The sequence below is a fragment of the Macaca fascicularis genome, chromosome 6 (assembly GCF_037993035.2).
Source record: "Macaca fascicularis isolate 582-1 chromosome 6, T2T-MFA8v1.1".
Classification (NCBI taxonomy): Eukaryota; Metazoa; Chordata; class Mammalia; order Primates; family Cercopithecidae; genus Macaca; species Macaca fascicularis.
In genome coordinates this window covers 146749129-146768925 of record NC_088380.1, presented here as the reverse complement: position 1 = coordinate 146768925, position 19797 = coordinate 146749129, and the positions used below count along the sequence as shown (strand labels likewise).

At 41.9% G+C, this 19797-nt stretch overlaps 1 protein-coding gene across 2 annotated transcripts in view; it reads left to right on the top strand.

The window, feature by feature from the left end:
- The window catches only part of PFDN1 (prefoldin subunit 1), a 61154-nt gene that overhangs the window by 26407 nt on the left and 14950 nt on the right, over nucleotides 1-19797 (top strand). Inside the window, exon 4 of one of the 2 annotated variants that reach the window (XM_005557954.5) lies at nucleotides 16844-16927. The exons of the other annotated variant lie outside the window; for it this stretch is intronic. Within the exon in view, the coding sequence (XP_005558011.1) occupies nucleotides 16844-16927 (84 nt within the window). The remainder of the gene's footprint in view (nucleotides 1-16843; nucleotides 16928-19797) is intronic. 2 annotated transcript variants of the gene reach the window in all.

Here is a 19797-nt window from a genome sequence, read left to right as displayed (position 1 = left end):
AGGCCCACCACACCTGGCTAATTTTTGTATTTTTAGTAGAGACGGGGTTTCACCATGTTGGCCAGGCTGATCTCGAACTCCTGACCTCGTGATCCACCCACCTTGGCCTCCCAAGGTGCTGGGATTACAGGTATGAGCTATCACGGCCGACTGGAGCATGTGTTTTATTCTGTTTTATATTAGGAATTTCTCAGCTCTTCTGTTTATATTCATTTATTTTTTGTTTTGAGATGGCGTCTTGCTCTGTTGTCTAGGCTGGAGTGCAGTGGCATGATCTTGGCTCACTGCAGCCTCTGCCTTCTGAGTTCAAGCGATTCTCCTGCATCAGCCTCCCGAGTAGCTGGGATTACAGCCACCATGCCTGGCTACTTTTTGTATTTTTAGTAGAGACAGGGTTTCACCATGTTGGCCGGGCTGGTCTTGAACTCCTGACCTCGTGATCCACCCACCTCAGCCTCCCAAAGTGCTGGGATTACAGATGTGAGCCACAGCACCTGACCTCTCAGCTCTTTTAAAGATAACCATTCTACTGACTTGTGGCTTCCACTGTTGCTGTTAAGAAGTCATCTGTTAGTCTAATTGTTGTTAATTTGTCTTTTCTGTCTACCTGTTTTTACTTGTCTATGTCTTTCATGCTTTGTAGTTTCTCTGGGATGTGTTTAGGTGTCAATTTATTCCTTTTTATTTTTATGTATTTTTTTTTAAATTTGAGATGGGGTCTCACTCTGTCACTCAGGTTGGCTTGCAGTTGGGTGATCTCAGTTCACTGCAGCCACCACCTCCCAGGCTTAAGCAATCCTCCCACCTCAGCCTTCCAAGTAGCTGAGACCACAGGCACGCCACCACGCGTGGCTAATATTTTTTTCTTTATCTTACTCAGAATTTGTTGGGTTTCCTGAGTCTGAGGATTAGTGTTTTTTTAAAAATAAATTCTGGAAAAGTGGTATTTCTGAAGATTTCTTCTTTCTTATTTTGTTTATTAATGGTATTTCCTTTTGGAATTTTTTCCCACCTTTAAACTGGCTGCTACCACCATCTACAGTAGGATATTAACTGATTTTAGCATGTCCAGTTTTCTCTCATTCAGTTCTTTAGCATATTTAAGTTAGAATGACCTTTCTAAAATGTTAAATCTGGTCATATTACTCCCTCATGTAAAACCAATTGTTGTCCTTAGGGTTCAGTTCAAACTATTTTTTTGAGATGGAGTTTTGCTCTTGTTGCTCAGGCTGGAATGCAATGGCACAATCTTGGCTCACTGCAACCTCCATCCTGGGTACAAGTGATTCTCCTGCCTCAGCCTCCTGAGTAGCTGGGACTACAGGCATGTGCCACCATAACCAGCTAATTTTTTTGTATTTTTAGTAGAGACGGGGTTTCAACATTTTGGCCAGTCTGGTCTCAAACTCCTGACCTTGGGTGATCCACCCACCTCGGCCTCCCAAAGTGCTAGGATTATAGGTGTGAGTGAGCCATTCCACCCAACCAGTTCAAACTTTTTGACATACCTTGAAGGCCTTTAAAGATATGATTTCTGTTTATTTCTCTCATCCCTCTCATTTCTTCTGCCTTCTCTTATATTGTATGATTTAGCCATGCAAAACTACTCTCAGTCTTTCTTTCTTTTTTTTGAGACAGTGTCTCACTCTGTCGCCCAGGTGGGAGTGCAGTGGTGCTATGTTGCCTCACAGCAACCTCTGCCTCCTGGGTTGGAACAGTTCTCCTGCCTCAGGCTCCCGAGTAGCTGGGATTACAGGTGTGTGCTACCACGCCCAGCTAATTTTTGTATTTTTAGTAGAGACAGGGTTTTGCATGTTGGCCAGACTGGTCTTGAACTCCTGACCTCAGGTGATCCACCCACCTCTGCCTTGCAGAGTGCTGGGATTACAGGCATGAGCCACAGCGCTCGCCCAATACTCTCAGTCTTTGGAGCTTGCCCTTTTTTCATTCTACTAGATCTTTGAAAAGTAGTTATCTTTACTTTGGAACTTCCTCCTTCTGCTTTTATCAACTCCATCTACTAATCCTTCAGATCTTAGTATAGAGTTACTTCTCCTGAGAAGCATTTTCTGATTCCTCAATCTTAAGGTAGGTGCTTCTTTCTTGTGTTCTCTGATTACTCTGTTAGTTTCTTAGCACATTGTGGAGATTTGGAAATATGAGTAAATCATATTTAGTTGAGTAAATATGAGTGAAAAAAAGTTGAGTAAATCATAAATATGGTTTCCTATTACTTTGGAAGCTTGATACAGATTTAGAGCTCTAAATGATTTTCCCCAAGTCCTTGGTGTTCTCCTCGTTCAAAATCTGCAGTCTCTTCTTCTAGACCTAGTGTTTCTTGCCAGTCTAATCTACTTCATTTTAATCCTCTATAATTATCATCATCATCATCATCATCATCATCATTATCATCATCATCATCAATTTCTCTCCTGAGATACCCTGTATTAAGTTGGGGAGGCACATTTTATACCCAACTCTGTAGACAAAGGCCAGGCTGTTTCTATTTACCATGTTTTCTTCTCTGAAAGAGTAAGGTTCATATTGGTTGGGGTCAGAGTTCCAGTTTTTGATCAAAGCTGTTAACTTGTTTCACTGATTTGGCCCACTGAGTATGCTTCCCCACCCTCTACCCACAGTTTGTGTAGATGGCAGGAGGGCCAAACGTTTTCCATGACATAGGTGCTGGTCTGATTCAGGTTCTCTAATCTGATAGCCCATTTTCATTAGTATTTGCTAGGTTCCCTTTTACCCAGCTTTGTTCTTTCTGTTTCTTTATACTTGCGCTCTCCTGATTTCATTTTTCTGGTCTTTATGAGTGCAAAGCTTACCTAGAATTTGTTTAGCTTTTTATAGCTTTGTCATGCTGTGCCCTATGTCATCAGCCAGCCAAGTGGCCTCATCTGCTGGCCCTTGTCTCTTATAGGCAGGGGTGGGGGTCCTACTTGCCCTCATGTTAATCTTGATAGGGAGGCATATTTCTTATTAGCAGAGTAATCACAAGCACTGTCTTAATGGTGGGAAGATAGTGTTACTGTCTTTTTTTCCTTAGAACTTCTTTGTTGAACCTATGGATTGTACAAAGAATAAAGAAAAAAAAGAACTTCCTTTTACTTTTTTTTTTTTTTTTGAGACGAAGTCTTGCTCTGTTACCCAGGCTGGAGTGCGGTATCGCGATCTCGGCTCACTGCAATCTCTGTGTGCCAGGTTTAAGTGATTCCCCTGCCTCAGCCTCCCAAGTAGCTGGGATTACAGGTGCCTGGGCTAAGTTTTGTATTTTTAGTAGAGACTGGGTTTCACCATGATGGCCAGGCTGATCTTGAACTCCTGGGTGATCCAGCTGCTTCAGCCTCCTTAAGTGCTAAGATTACAAGGATGAGCCACTGCTCCCTGCCTCTTTTTACATTTTAATACCCCTATATTAGACTGTTCTTCAGGCCATCATCACTTTAATGGGATTAATTGGGAAGTATTTTCATAACAGGCGCACGATATATGTAGATTTAATCTTTCGTTATAAAGGTGATATATCAAATTCTGGAAGAGAATACATCCTAACCGTGATTAGTAGACCAATGAAGCTGATCCTATTCACGAGAAAATACAAAATGGTGGCTTTAATATGATAGAGTAACCATGTTATTTTTGTCATTTTTTGAGGAAACTTTCTATTTTAAAAAAATACTGATAATAACTTTCTAAAGAAGGTACTGAGTGCATAATACCTAATACAGTACTTGTTGTTTGAAAAGTACCCAAGCGTAATTTTAGAAAATAGCATGACTACAACTGTGATTTGGAATTATGACATGAGTCTTATCTGTCTTTGTAAAATAATTTTCTTTTTATAATGTTTAACATTGATTGGTACAAAGAGAAAGTAGAAGTCTTTTTTGACAAAATCAGTTTTAAAGTTGAGTTAAAACTATTGATATAGATTGAGGAGATCTGTATCTTCTAAAGAGTGGGAAATCCATCCTCTATTTTTGCTAACCTTTTTGGAGGTAAGCAGGAAAAAATTAATGGGCCTCTTTTGCAGTTAGGAAAATTTAAATCATCATTCAGATGATCTAGAGATCAGCTCCTGATCTTCTGAATCTCAACTATTGGGAATTCTTGAGGTAAATGTAAACTTTCTTTTTTTTTTTTTTTTTTTTTGAGACGGAGTCTGGCTCTGTGGCCCAGGCTGGAGTGCAGTGGCCGGATCTCAGCTCACTGCAAGCGCCGCCTCCCGGGTTCACGCCATTCTCCTGCCTCAGCCTCCCGAGTAGCTGGGACTACAGGCGCCCGCCACCTCGCCCGGCTAGTTTTTTGTATTTTTTTAGTAGAGACGGGGTTTCACCGTGTTAGCCAGGATGGTCTCGATCTCCTGACCTCGTGATCCGCCCATCTCGGCCTCCCAAAGTGCTGGGATTACAGGCGTGAGCCACCGCGCCCGGCCTGTAAACTTTCAATGATACATTTGAACACATTTTTTGCCACCATTGCCTTATGTTTTTTTTTGTTGTTGTTCCAGGTGGGGGCCAAACAGTTACTGCTTCAACCTAAGTCTGTTATATTTTAGGAACATGTGTATACAGGTTAACCAGCTTCCTTCTCCTCTGTCTGCAACATGGTTACCACTCCTTCTACCACCCTTGTTAGCTCAGCAACAACAGAATAAGAATAAGGAAACCCAGGACATTCTGGCCTGCTTAGTACCACTTCTGATGTAGAATGTTGCAATACCAGGGTTGTTGAAATAACTTCCCAGCCCATATCATATGTAAAATCTAAAAACTGTGTAAAAGTCTTGAAGTGTAAAGTCCCAGCTCTTCCACAGAAATGACAATTTTAGTCAGACAGTGGTTCCTGAAATAAATAGGAAGAATGGCGGTGAGAGAACAGGATAGGAGGTGCCTGTGACACTCTGCAGTTGGCTTAGGTTTGATACTGTGATGAGAACATGCTTTGGAGGGTTTCCCATGATTGAGCAAATTTTACTCTGCCTGTTGAGGATCATTTTTTCCATCGCATGGGTGGTGACTGGTAGGCATTTGGATGGATGTCCAGTTTTGCCCTAAGTATGGCATTTTTGAGCTGGTACTGTTGGTGTATATAATAGGAGCCCCCATTTGGAGGTGATGTCAGGTGGACTCTGCTATATGATAGGCACTGATTCTTACTTCTGTTTCCCTCCCTCCCTCCCTCCCTCCCCCCCTCCCTTCCTCCCTCCCTCCCTCCCTCCCTCCCTCCCTCCCTCCCTCCCTTCCTTCCTTCCTTCCTTCCTTCCTTCCTTCCTTCCTTCCTTCCTTCCTTCCTTCCTTCCTTCCTTCCTTCCTTCCTTCCTTCCTTCCTTCCTTCCTTCCTTCCTGACTCTACTATATGATAGGCACTGATTCTTACCTCTATTTTTCTCCCTCCCTCCCTCCCTCCTTCCCTCTCTCCCTCCGTTCCTCCCTCCCTTCCTTCCTTCCTTCCTTCTTTCCTTTTTTTTTGAGATGGAGTCTCGCTCTGTCACCTAGGCTGGAGTGCAATGGCACGATCTCGGCTCACTGCAACCTCCACCTCCCGGGTTCAAGCGATTCTTCTACCTCAACCTCCCGAGTAGCTGGGACTACAGGTGCATGGCACCATGCCCAGCTAATTTTTGTATTATTAGTAGAGATGGGGTTTCACCTTATTGGCCAGGCTGAGTGTTACCTCTGTTTTTCAATGAAGAAAGGAGGGCAGGGGATAGCAGAGCCAATGACAGAATTTTTTTTTTTTTTTTTTTTTTTTTTTTTTTTTTTTGAGATGGAGTCTGCTCTGTCGCCCGGGCTGGAGTGCAGTGGCCGGATCTCAGCTCACTGCAAGCTCCGCCTCCCGGGTTTACGCCATTCTCCTGCCTCAGCCTCCTAAGTGACTGGGACTACAGGCGCCTGCCACCACGCCCGGCTGATTTTTTGTATTTTTTAGTAGAGACGGGGTTTCACCGTGTTAGTCAGGATAGTCTCGATCTCCTGACCTCGTGATCCGCCCGTCTCGGCCTGCCAAAGTGCTGGGATTACAGGCTTGAGCCACTGTGCCCGGCCGACAGAATGTTTTTAAAACATTAAACAAGAAATATGCCCGGCAGTTCATCTGCTTGCTCATCTCTAAGTTTATAATCCATTAAAAATTTAGTCATTAATTTTTTATTGAAATGTAGCATTTAAGAAATATGTGTTAAATAACATATATAGCTTAATAATTATAAAACAAACACGTCAGTTATCCAGGCCAATAAATCAAATGTTGTCAGGAAACCAGAACCCTCCTTGTTATCACCGCCTAATCATGTGCTATTCCTGCCTGCCTCTCCCACCAAGTAACTACTACCCTAACTTTTGTGATAATTATTTCCTTTTTAAAAAATATGGTTTTACGGCAAGGCATGGTGGCTCACGCCTGTAATCTCAGCACTTTGAGAGGCTGAGGTGGGTGGATCACGAGGTCAGGAGTTCAAGACCAGCCTGGCCAAGATGATGAAACCCTGTCTCTACTAAAACTACAAAAATTAGCCGGGCGTGGTGGTGGGCGCCTGTAATCCCAGCTACTCGGGAGGCTGAGGTAGAGAATTGCTTGAACCCGGGAGGTAGAGGTTGCAGTGAGCCGAGATCACGCCACTGCACTCTAGCCTGGTGACAGAGCGAGACTCCGTCTCAAAGAAAAAAAAGATGGTTTTGCTACCTATGGATGTATCTATAAAATAATATAATTTAGGCTGGGCACGGTGGCTTATGCCTGTAATCCCAGCACTTTGGGAGGCCGAGGCAGGCAGATCACCTGAGGTCAGGAGTTCGAGGCCATCCTGGCCAATATGGTGAAATCCTGTCTCTACTAAAAATACAAAAATTAGCTGGGCCTGGTGGCGCGTGCCTGTAGTCCCAGCTGCTCGGGAGGCTGGAGCAGGAGAATCGCTTGAACCCTAGCGGTGGAGGTTGTAGTGAGCCAAGATCGCGCTATTACACTCCAGCCTGGGTGTCACAGCGAGACTCCATCTCAAAAAACAACAACAACAACAAAAAACCAAAATATATATGTATTTTATGTACATAAATATATATTTTATGTATATATTTTATGTATATAAATACATGTACATAAATATGTACATAACATATACATATATGTACATAAATATGTACATAATATATAAATATATGTACACAAATATGTACATAATATATAAATGTATGTACATAAATATGTACGTAATATATAAATATATGTACATAAATATGTACATAAATATATATTTTATGTATATACATATAATGTATATATGTATTTTATGTATATGTGTGTGTACATATATATAATTTAGCTTGTTGCTGAACTTTACGTGAACAAAATCACGATTTTTTTGCCTCACTTCTTTCGCTCCACATTGTGTTTGTGAAGTACATCGTGTTATCTCTTGAGATTGTGAGTTGTTCATTTCATTGCTGCAAAGTGTTCCGTCATATAGAAGTACCACAATTTATGTATCTAGACAGTCCATTTTTGTTCTTAACAAGTGAAGGTATTCTCATAGAGTATTTTTACAGTTTATCTTAGCATCTTGCTAAGATAATTTTCAGAAACCACCCTCCACCCACACTCCAGGAGAGCTTGCATCCTGGAAGGAAGTATAAAACGTCTACACTCCTGATGATTAAAATTAGCTTGTTGATTTCCTACCTTCCGTAGTAGCTAGATAGCTAGACACTTATGGATGTCTTTTTAAAATTTTTATCTTAGAAATCAATGCAAGATGTAAAATTAATCTCTTTTCTATGTTGTTTTGACTTGGAGAGTCTTGGGTGAAGTGATTTCTCTTATTGTGCATACATTGGGATTTCAAACATGAGTACTTATCTCTTTATAGAGCTCATTTGCATTCTTAACATTTATAAAAATGGATGTTTGTTTTAAAATAGTTTTCAGTTATTTAGGACTTCAGTCTAAGAGAGCCTGCTGGTTGGAAACCCCAGCGTTTATCATGAGCTTTATATAGTCTCTATGTCCTGATGTCTTAGGGCTTAATGTAGCTGCAGAATCCTCCTTTGTGGCTTTCAGAGAAGAGCTGGTATGGGTCTGAAAAAGCCCGCCATATATGCTCTTTTTCTGTGTGAGCATTTTTTCTTATTAATATTGCCAATGCCTTGTTCAGTGTGTATGTTATGATCCAAATGCTAAAATTTGCCCAAATATAAAGCGTCTGTGATGCATTTTATTTCCTTCATAGAAGTATTTTAGATCTGATGAGAACTCAGATGTAAGCAGTTCAAATAGATTGGTTCTTTTTTTTTTTTTTTTTTTGAGACAGAGTCTTGCTCCTCGCTCTGTCACCCAGGCTGAAGTGCAGTGGCTCAATCTTGGCTCACTGCAAGTTCCACCCCCCGGGTTCATGCCATTCTCCTGCCTCAGCCTCCCAAGTAGCTGGGACTATAGGTGCCCGCCACCATGCCTGGCTAATTTTTTTGTATTTTTAGTAGAGACGGGGTTTCACTGTGTTAACCAGGATGGTCTTGATCTCCTGACCCCGTGATCCGCCCGCCTCAGCCTCCCAAAGTGCTGGGATTACAGGCACAAACCATCGTGCCTGACCCATAGATTGGTTCCTTTAACTAGATAGCCTTTCTTATTTATCTTGAAATATATATTACAGATATTTAGCACACACATTCATACACCCTTGATTTGATCTGTTCCCTGATGGTGCATCTTCATTTTATGATTAAGGTAAGAGACTTAAGATAATTGGATTTGCATTCCAATTAGCCCAGAGTTCAGCTTTTTGCATCTTGTTTCAGTTATTCTTTTCTTCTTGGATACATTGAGTGCCTTGTTGGTCTTCTTGGAATACTTATCTGTCCCCACACCCAACTATTCCTTTGAATGCTTTAGGGAGTTGTTGACCTCAGCCTTCATTGTTACACGCTTTATATGGTCTATAATCTTCCCTGTCTAACCATATGTCCTTAGCCTCCTCCCTCCCATCCCTGGATTCCTTAAATCATTTTCAGGCTGCCTAGAGAATGATTTGTTTTAATGAGTTAGACTTTGGATTTTCTTTCATGTCATTACATACTTCCTTGCCAAGTGAATCAGGGCACTTTTCCTTATCCTAGATTCTTACTCTGATCAGTCTCTGTTCTCACATCACAGGTGTCCTCCAACCTGAAGTAATAGATACTGGTCATAAAAAGCAAGTTCAATACTCCATGTGGGGAAGGCCACACCTTTATTAATAAGCATGCTACACGTCAGCTCAGAAAAAGATCCAAGGAAAGGTTGACATTTCAGCCATAAATAGAATTTCCAAGTCTACTAGATTTACAACAGAGCGTTCATTACCCTAAATTCCTAATTTTAAAAGCCTTATGTTAATTTAGGAGTTCTTGGCCGGGCGTGGTGGCTCAGGCCTGTAATCCCAGCACTTTGAGAGGCCGAGACGGGCGGATCACGAGGTCAGGAGATCGAGACCATCCTGGTTAACACGGTGAAACCCCGTCTCTACTAAAAAATACAAAAAAAAAAAATTAGCCGGGCGCGGTGGTGGGCGCCTGTAGTCCCAGCTACTCGGGAGGCTGAGGCAGGAGAATGGCGTGAACCCGGGAGGCGGAGCTTGCAGTGAGCTGAGATCCGGCCACTGCACTCCAGCCCGGGCGACAGAGCGAGACTCTGTCTCAAAAAAAAAAAAAAAAAAAAAAAAATTTAGGAGTTTTTCGTTCTAACTCTTACTGTTCTCTAAGCCTCAGTTTCCTCATCTATAAAATAAGAATATTGGATTAGAAGATCTCTAGGGTCACTCCAGTCACTTCTATTAAGTTTATTGTTATAACCTTGGTCTTTTTCTGAGTTGTCGTTTTAGGAGCAAAAATGTCTCCTTAAGGCCCGGCACGGTGGCTCACGCCTGTAATCCCAGCACTTTGGGAGGCCGAGACGGGCGGATCACGAGGTCAGGAGATCGAGACCATCCTGGCTAACACGGTGAAACCCTGTCTCTACTAAAAAATACAAAAAAAACTAGCTGGGCGAGGTGGCAGGTGCCTGTAGTCCCAGCTGCTCGGGAGGCTGAGGCAGGAGAATGGCGTGAACCCAGGAGGCGGAGCTTGCAGTGAGCCAAGATCCGGCCACTGCACTCCAGCCTGGGTGACAGAGCGAGACTCTGTCTCAAAAAAAAAAAAAAAAAAAAAAATGCCTCCTTAAAATGAAAAGATGGAAGAAAGCAAAACAAAACAAAAACAATTTCCTTTGTCCAGATCGTTGTCTTAATTTAAAAAGTTAAAGGCGGGTCACGGTGGCTCACACCTATAATCCCAGCATTTTGGGAGGCCGAGGGGGGTGCAGATCACCTGAGGTCAGGAGTTCGAGACCAGCCTGACCAACATGGAGAAATGCCATCTCTACTAAAAATACAAAATTAGCCAGGCGTGGTGGTGCATGCCTGTAATCCCTGCTACTCGGGAGGCTGAGGCAGGAGAATCGCTTGAACCCGGGAGGTAGAGGTTGCGGTGAGCCGAGATCATGCCATTGCACTCCAGCCTGGGCAACAAGAATGAAACTCCATCTCAAAAAAAAAAAAAAAAATTATAAGGTTGGGTGCCATGGCTCATACCTATAATCCCAGCACTTTGGGAGGCTGAGGCAGACAGATCTTTTGAGCCCTGAAGTTTGAGACCAGCCCGGGCAACAAAGTGAGACCTCATCTCTACAAATAGTTAAAAAAATATCTGGGCATGGTGGTGCATGCCTGTGGTCCCAGCTACTGCAGAGACTAAGGTGGGAGGATTGCTTGAGCCCAGGTGATCAAGGCTGCAGTGAGGCTTGATAGCGCCACTGTACTCCAGCCTGGGTGATAGAGTGAGACCCCCATCTCAAAAAGTATATAAAAAATAAAAAGTTAATTGGAATCCTATTTTTGAAGCTAAAATGAAACTAGTTGTCTACCTATATCTAAAATGTAATTCAAGGTGATGGTATCTCTTTTGATATCTTTGCAGTCATTTAAATTACAGAGATATCCATGTAATGGCTTAAAGGTCAACTACATTAGGCATCACCTTGTTTTGGAAATATATTTTCAGATAGAGCTGAATAGCTTAACTCCACATACGTAATAGACATGCCCAGGAAGACATCATTTTATTCATTTATAGTGCTTTAATCCTGTCTTATAAAATATATGATACTTAGAATAGTAGCATATATGTTCCTGTGTTTAGATTCCTTGAGTGTTTATGAACTTTTTTTGTTTTTGTTGTTGTTGAGATGGAGTCTTACTCTGTCACCCGGGCTGGAGTGCAGTGGCGCAATCTTGGCTCACTGCAGCCTCTGCCCCCCAGGTTCAAAGGATTCTCCTGCCTCAGCCTCGTGAGTAGCTGGGATTACAGGGTGCGCCACCATAACTACCTAATTTATATATTTTGATAGAGATGGGGTTTCACCACCTTGGCCAGGCTGGTCTTGAACTCCTGGCCTCAAGCGGTCTGTCCACCTTGGCCTCCCAAAGTGCTGGGATTATAGGTGTAAGCCACTGTGCCCATCCTGTTCATGAACTTTTTAATGAATTGTATCTTATTTATTTTTATAACATATTTTTTGTGAATTTTAGTTTATCTGCTGATGCAAACAGTTACACCATTTTCATAGAGCTTTTACCTTTTTATCTTACCATTTTATTCATTTTTCAAATGATTTTTGCTATATTATTTCATTTATAAATAGAATGACTAGGGACGATGCTATGTTGCTAATTATGACTAATTTGAAGTTTGTCCCAGCTCACTTTGTTTTGCTTCCAGTCTCTTACCTGCTGCCAGCATAATCGAAATATTTGAATTCCATCACTATTCACAAAGCTATTCTTTTGGTTACATAGTCATCTTGTGAGGAAGTTTTTCCAGAATGGACACAGATGCATTGTACTCCTAACCTTTGTGTAAAACAATTTAGTTCGTTTGATTCTGCTTTTGTTTTTAAGAAAACCCATGTGGGGGTGGAACAATACTTCCAGGTCAGGAAACATTATCGGTTTCCACTAATGTTTTATACGTAGTCTGTTTTTATATGAAACTCTAAAGGCTCAAACTCTGTGATGCTATAAAGACATGGAAAATGATGCTTTCTTAGGGTTGGAGGAAGTGATGACTAGTGTTTTTTTTGCTGGTAGTATCTGATAATCCCCCCTCCCTTTAGCTATTCTAGGCCTGAATTGCTAAAAATAACAAATAAGGGGGAGGTGGTTCTAAGGCCAGCCCTGGCTACTGTCTGTAATCTGTTTAATTTAGTTCCTGGGGAGAAAGGGCAAAAAGAACATGGTGCCATTCTCGTTGAATGGATTTTTTGTTTAAAGTGCTCATGAGAACATTGTTTGAGCTCTCCCTTTTCTCAAACCCCACAGGGCTCATGCACCCACATTCACTTAGTGTGGAGCCAGAGCCTGGGGGCTCAAAGAGCATGCTGGGATTCAGCGGTTGTGCTAGAGATTAACCAGACAATTGTGGTCTTCTGATCTTTTAATGTGGCTTTTGACAATGGAAATGTGGATTTAGCTTGTGAGAGAGTGAGAGTGAGTGTGGTGGTTAGAAATGGGGGGAGTTAGTGTATGAATAAGAATATTTCTATTTACTACTCTTCCCTAACTCAGTGTTCAGAGAGTCAGGTGGTTTGATAAAATAACTGCATGTGTGACTCCAGTACACCTGCATTTAACTTTAACCCACACCGCCAGCATAAAGCTCTGCTTTGATTTGACTCTTGACCTCTCTGTGCCTTAACTTCTTCATCATAATAGAAACAGCTCTCTATAGAGACAGCAGTCTAGTACTTGCTTGTAAAGCTGTTGATGATCACTGAAGGAATGACTTAAATGCCTTTCCTATCCCCTGCTGTGTACAATTTTCTAGTGGTGGAATGTGTGAAAACTAGGAGCAAATTTTTAGGGGTGTGTGTGTGTGCGTGCGCGCGCGCGCGTGCGTGCGCGCTCCACATTCTATGTTGACTCACCTGAGGGCTTATTGATTTTTGTATTCTGAAGTTTATTGATTTTCGTATTCTGAAATCTCATCCAAAACCCTTTCCTTTGCAGTTCTTATTTTGGGGAAGGAGGGGTGTCTAAACCTGATTACTTTAACACCAAAGGTATAAAAGGATTGTTTTTATTAGAGATCCTGGGGGTTTGTTGGGGCAAGATGCCATGCAAATGTCTTGGGAAAGCATATATCAGTGAAGATCGAGGTATTTACCCATAGCTTTGGGATCTGAGCAGTTAGACATTGCAGACTTTGAAATGCCTGCTTTTAGATATTTCTCAAGTCACAAACCTGTGTTACTCCCTAGTTTAATGATAGGCTGCTGCATTATCCAGGTGAGAGATGATGGTGGGTTGGACTAGGATGGTGACAGTGGAGGTGATCAGACTCTGGATGTATTTTAAGGTAGAACCAAGGTGACTGGGTATAGGAGTAAAAGAAGAGAGTTGAAAAAACTGAAGTTTTGGGCCTGTGATTAAGCCCCAAATGCTCCCCCTCTTCTTCCTCTTCCTTCCCCATATGTCACTCATTCTCCACGAGAGATCTGGAATGGGTTCATGGGAGAGCGGGCATTTCACCTGGGCTTTGAAGGTCAGCTAGAAGTTTGCTAGGTGGGGCTAGGGCAGAGGGGAGGGCATTTCAAATCAAGGAATAGTGTGGACAAAAGTCTGGAAGTGGAGTGGTGGTTGCAGTGGAGTAACCGTCCATGGGGAAATGAGTGAGTGGGAAGTGAGGCTGGAAAGAGCTAAGGGAAAGGAATTAAAGTGAATGAAATTAGCATTGCTTCTACTCACTTTTTCTAAGTACTGCTTGTTCTATGCAAGTAGCTGTTCTAAGTCCCAATGCTATTCATTCAGTGTGGTTTCCACTCAGCATTCCATGTGTCCTGGGCTCCACAGAGGGAACGTCCTGCTGCAGACATTCCCCAGGTTTATAGGAACAAATGTGCTACTGCTCATTCATAGATCAATGTTTCCTAGTCAGTTCTCAAGTTTTGAAACTAAATTTTTTTTTTTTCCCGAAACTAATTTTTAAAGCAAGCTGAAAGTTTGGTTTGGGCCTTTACCTTTGAGATTACTGTTAGACACCCAAGTAAAGATGTGGAATAGACAGTTGGATGTATGAATCTGGAACTCTGGACTAGCGAAATAAAATAGAGAATTGTCTACAAATTACCAGTTTATAGATGGCATTTCAAGTCATAGAACTAGCTTGGGTCAACTAAGGGAAAAATATAGCTGGAGAAGGGACAGGGTTTGTGGACTGAGCCCTGGGTCACTGCAGCAGGACCACAGAGGTGTGGACAGCATCCATTTTGAGTCCAAATAACCGAGTGAATACCCACATGGGCAACCCTCTGCTGATACGGGGCCAGGCTGAAGGGTTGCTGTCAACTCCCTTGGTGGTAAGGGGACTGCTTTTTCATGGGCTGTCCAAGCAGAGGCTGGCAGCAGAAGTGGTCAGTTCTGTTAGACCTCAGTTGCAAGTGCTTTGTGGTCTTCCTTACTAGCACTCCCCCTGGAGTTAGGCCTGACTGGCTGAGGGAAGCTGGTTTGTTTTCCCTGGGAGGGACTGCAGGAGGTAGAGACTGAGATCAAGTTAGGCTCAGAGCTGAGTGCTTTGCATATGGACAACACTGCAGGGAGGGGGTGCCTGAACATAGTCCTTTTAAAGTATAGCAGATAAAAAGTCTGCCATGGATCTGTGGAATCTTGAGTAAAATTTGAGGAAGGTGAGTACTAAGATGGGCAGAAGCAAAGATGCCTACGAGTTTTGAACTAGTTTTGAAGGTTAAAAGATCCCTAAGAGGATTTTATGTTAATACCTTTACTGTTCCCTATATATACTCAACATAGTGTGTACACACACATTGCTACCCTCTATAAAATGAATTTTAAATTTTATTTTATTTTTTTGGAGATGAGGTTTTGCTTTGTCATCCAGGCTGGAGTGCAGTGGCGTGGCGTGATCATAGCTCAGTGCAGCCTGGAACTCCTGGGCTCAGGTGTTCCTCCTACTTTAGTCTCCTCAGTAGCTGAGACTATAGGCGCAGGCTACCATGCTCAGATAATTAATTTTTTTTCTTTTTTTTTTGTAAAGACAGAGTCTCCCTATGTTGCCCAGGCTGGTCGCGAACTTGGCCTTGAGCAGTCCTCCCACTTCAGCCTCCGAAAGTGTTGGGATTACAGGCATGACCCACCACGCCTAGTCCCCTCTGTGAGATCCAAATATGTACTAAGAAAAGCTTCAACCTTTAGAATATTTTTTAAGTTCATCTTTAAGATTCTTAGCAAGTAAAAGATACAGCTTGTCTTTTCTCTGATATGCACAGCATAATGCCTTGGCATAGTAATTAAGAATACGAACTCTGGAATTAGATGAGTATGAATTTGAACTCTGACTGCTACTTAATATCATCTTGGACAAATGACATACTTAGTGTTTGGTATGGTTTGGATGTTTGTCTCCTCCAAATCTCATGTTGAAATGTGATCCCCAGTGTTGGAGGTGGGGCCTGGTGGGAGGTGATTGGATCATGAGGGCAGATCCCTCATGAATGGCATAGCACAATCCCCTTGGTGATGAGTGAGTTCTCAGTTCACTCAAAATCTGGTTGTTTAAATATCTAGGACCTCGCACTCCCTCTCTTTTGCCTCACTTTCACCATGTGACGTACTGGCTTGCCATCACCTTCTACCATGATTGTAAGCCTCCTGAGGCCCTCACCAGACACTGAGCAGATGTTGGTGCCATACCTGTACAGTCTGTGGAACCATGAGCCAATTAAACTTCTTTTCTTTATAAATTACCCAGTGTCAGGTATTCCTTTACAGTAATGCAAAAATGGACTGATACAGTGTTTTTAAGCCTAAATACGCTCGTCTGTAAAATGGCAAAAGCAAGTGTTAGGATGGAGGGAGACAATAAGTAACTTTTATTTCCTGCCCAAGAGTGGAACCAATTGAAAGACAGACGGATATAAAAATTCCATCTTTTTATATATTTTACCTTTACTATTAATAAAGATTAGGTTGAAGAATGTGGCTTAGGTATGCAGCAGTCATGAGTTTTTAATATTGATCCAGATTTAGGCATACAGATAGATGAACTTACCCTACAAATCTCTGTAAGTGTAGGACAACCACACGTCTTTCTCTGCAGAGGCAGGCAGAGCCTGTCTGTTAAACTTACAAGAGGCTTCTGCAAACAAGCAGCTTCTGGCAGAGCAGAAGGGGCCGAGCCCCTTTGTTTCTTCTTCCAAACAAGCCAGTCAGAAAAGCCACCAGTCTTCCCTGGACTAGATGGAGGAGGCTAGGACTAGAACTAATGAAAGCTGGAGGTGAGGATAAACACTTATCCCTTATGAAAGGTACCTGCCTTGTAACATAATACAGATCACTTAGTACTGTGCCTGACACAGTAAATACTTAATGCTGGATTTTATTATTTGCATCTGGTGGATGCTCAGCAGCTGTTTACTGATTGAGCATATTGCCACCAAGTGCTTATAAGATAAAAGATGTTTTTTTCTTTTAATTTGGAAAATAATGTATGAAAGCGAATTTAACAAACACCTGTGCATTTATCATTTAGCATTAACAAATGGTAGCATTTTGTAATATTTACCTTTTTGGCTTTTTTTTTACACAAATAATGCTAATGAAATTGAGGTCGTCTGTGTTCCCTCCCATACCGTCCCCAGTCTCATTACCACTCACCAGAAGCAACAGCTATCAAGAATTTGGTCTGTATCTTTTCATTCCATGTTTGATATGCATCCTGTATTCAATAAGTAACACCGTGTTGTTTATATCTTTCAGCAACTTGCTTTTTTCATTCCATATGAAGCACAAACATTGCCATTGGTAGGGCTGGTCGGTGGACTCACTGTCGAGTGCCAGCAGGTCAGTTCGATCTGCTGCTCTTATTTTCTAATAGCCATGGTTTCTGTGTGAAGCCATCTCATGAACTTTGTGGCCTCTGCCCGTGATTTAGAAATGGAGATCACATGTTCTTCATGGAGCCAGAACCAGAATCAGTCAGGGAAAGAGAGGGACATCAGAGTGGTAACCTGGGATTCCAGGTTCTAGACTCCAAACCCTCTAACATTCACTTTTACTCTGAAAGAAATGGGGATTCCTTATGCCATAGTTGGATACTCTGAGTAGCTAGGCATTCCAAAATTTGTGGTCCTTTTCTTATAAAATGATAACCCCCTGAATACCAGCTCTGAGTGAAGAGATAAGTGGCTTCTAAGTGGCCTGGCATCTGGAAATTGAAGAAAGGGCAAAAGGAAAACCACCCTTTGAGTCATGTTTGCAAAGAGAAGTATGCCAAGGGCTCTTTTATTACTCCAGTGTCATTAAAAGTGTAATTGGTGTTATGTCAGCTATTAGATCAGAGCTATTAGCATATTAAATTCTCTCTGTTTACCCCAGTTCTATGGTAACTTAGTGGGTGTGGAGTTGGGGACAAGTGGCAGCTGGGCGCCTGTGACGTTTGGTCTGTAGAGTGATTTCATCATGATCTGAGCCCTGTATCACCCTGGATGGAGAAGTGTCACTGGGTGATGTGGACCTGACCTCTCAATACCCCTCAGAACACCCAGAGCTATGAGCAAAGATCCTGGGTTGCTTGTCTTACCTAGAAGTTTAACTTTGAAGGACAGCATTTTCTTAGGTGATATTGACAGGTGTAACTGTGAATTTCCTTTTCTCTTTCTTAGTGAAAAGACAGCCGAGGGTTTTGGAAAGCTTTACAAGTAGTCCTTTGATATTGGAGTGTATTTGCAGTTCTCCAATTCTGCCCTCTGCTGACCCAGACAGATCAGCCTAGGAGGTGCCTATGAGTCATGCAGCTGTGCTTGCCGTGGCTTTGAGCTCTTGCTTGTTTTCACTGTCTCCAGGTCCTTTTATGGGTTTCCGGTTGCCATATCTCTATTTTTTTAGTTGTATAAATATGTTACTCGATTGGAAAGTAGTGATGTGATCACATAAAAGTTTACTCTTGTTTATCTATTGGCTCTACCACAGTACCTTATTAACTCATTAAATGCTTAGTGCTTTTGCTTACAGCATTAAAGTTAATTTTTAACAATTATTATGGCAGTTTATTTTACCCCAACCAATTTGTGTGTGTAAATTTTTGGTGGAATACAGACTGATTTGCTGGTAAAAGCCATTACTTGCCATGCCTATTTTCAGACACAGAGATTTAATGTCCTGTCTTTTTTTTTTTAATGTCCTTTCTTTCTTTTTTTTTTTTTTTTTTTTTTTTGAGATTCAGTCTTACTCTGTCATCCAGGCTGGAGTGCAGTGGTGTGATCTCGGCTCATTGCAACCTCTGCCTCCTGGGTTCAAGCGATTCACCTGCCTTAGCCTCCTGAGTAGCTGGGATTACAGTCGTGCACCACCAGGCCCAGCTAATTTTTGTATTTTTAGTGGAGGTGGGATTTCACCATGTTGGCCAGGCTGGTTTCCAACTCCTGACCTCAAGTGATCTGCCTGCCTCGGCCTCCCAAAGTGCTGGAATTATAGGCATGAGCCACTGTTCCCGGCCAGTGTCCTGTCTTTTCCCCTTGTGGTGCAGCATTTTGAGAAGAAAAGGAGATATATATATATATGAGGTAAAATTCACATAACATAAAATTCACAATGTTATATAATCATCACCACTGTCTAACTCTAGAACATTTTTATTGCCCCCAAAAGAAACTTACCTAATTAAGCAGTGAGACTGCCCATTCCCTCAGTACCTGGCAACCATGAATCTGTTTTCTATCTGTCTCTGCAGATTTGCCTGTTTTGGATGTTTATAAATGGATCATCTAGTGTGTGGCTTTCTGTGTCTGGCTTCTTTCACCCTTAGCTTAATGTCTCAAGGTTCATTCATGTTATAGCATGTATCAGTACTTCTCTCGTTTTTATGTCTGAATACTATTCCATTATATGGATATACCACATTTTGTTTATCCATTTATCAGTTGATGGACATTTAGGTTGTTTCCACTTTTTGGCTGTTGTAAATAATGCTGCTATGAACATTTACAAGTTTTTGTTTGTATGTCAGAGTGGATTAGCTGGCTCATATGGTAATTTTATGTTTTAACTGAAGTAACTGCCAAGCTTTTCTATAGCAGCTGCCCCATTTTACACCACCAGCAATATATGAGGGTTCTAGTTTCTCCACATCTTTGCCAACACTTGTTGTTTTCTCTCTTTTTTTTTAATTTTATTTTTTGTTTTTACATTTTTAGTAGAGACGTAGGTCTCGCTGTGCTGCCCAGGCTGGTTTCAAACTCCTGAGCTCAAGTGATCCTCCCATGTTGGCCTTCCAAAGTGCTGGGATTACAGGTGTGCAACACTGCATCTGGCCGGTTTTTTTATTATAGCCCTCCTAGTTGGTATAGTCTATCATTGTGATTTTTAAAATTTGCATTTTTGTAATGATAATAATGTTGAACAGCTTTTCATGTGCTTTTTGGCCAATGATATGTCTTCTTTGAGGAAATATCTGCACAAATCCTTTGCTCATTTTAAAATTGGGTTGTCTTTGTTGTTGTTGAAAGAAAATAGGAATTCTGGAGTTGAAAGAAAATAGGAATTGCTTGGAGCAGAGAGCAGGATCAGGATTGACTTTAGGCTCTAGCCACACATACCTGCATGTTAATCTTAACGTCAATTACAACTCCACTTCCAAGAATGCAAGGTGTCACCCTTACTTCCTCTCTTAGCAGGCACACCCTTATTCACCTGCTCCTTTACCATGCCTACAG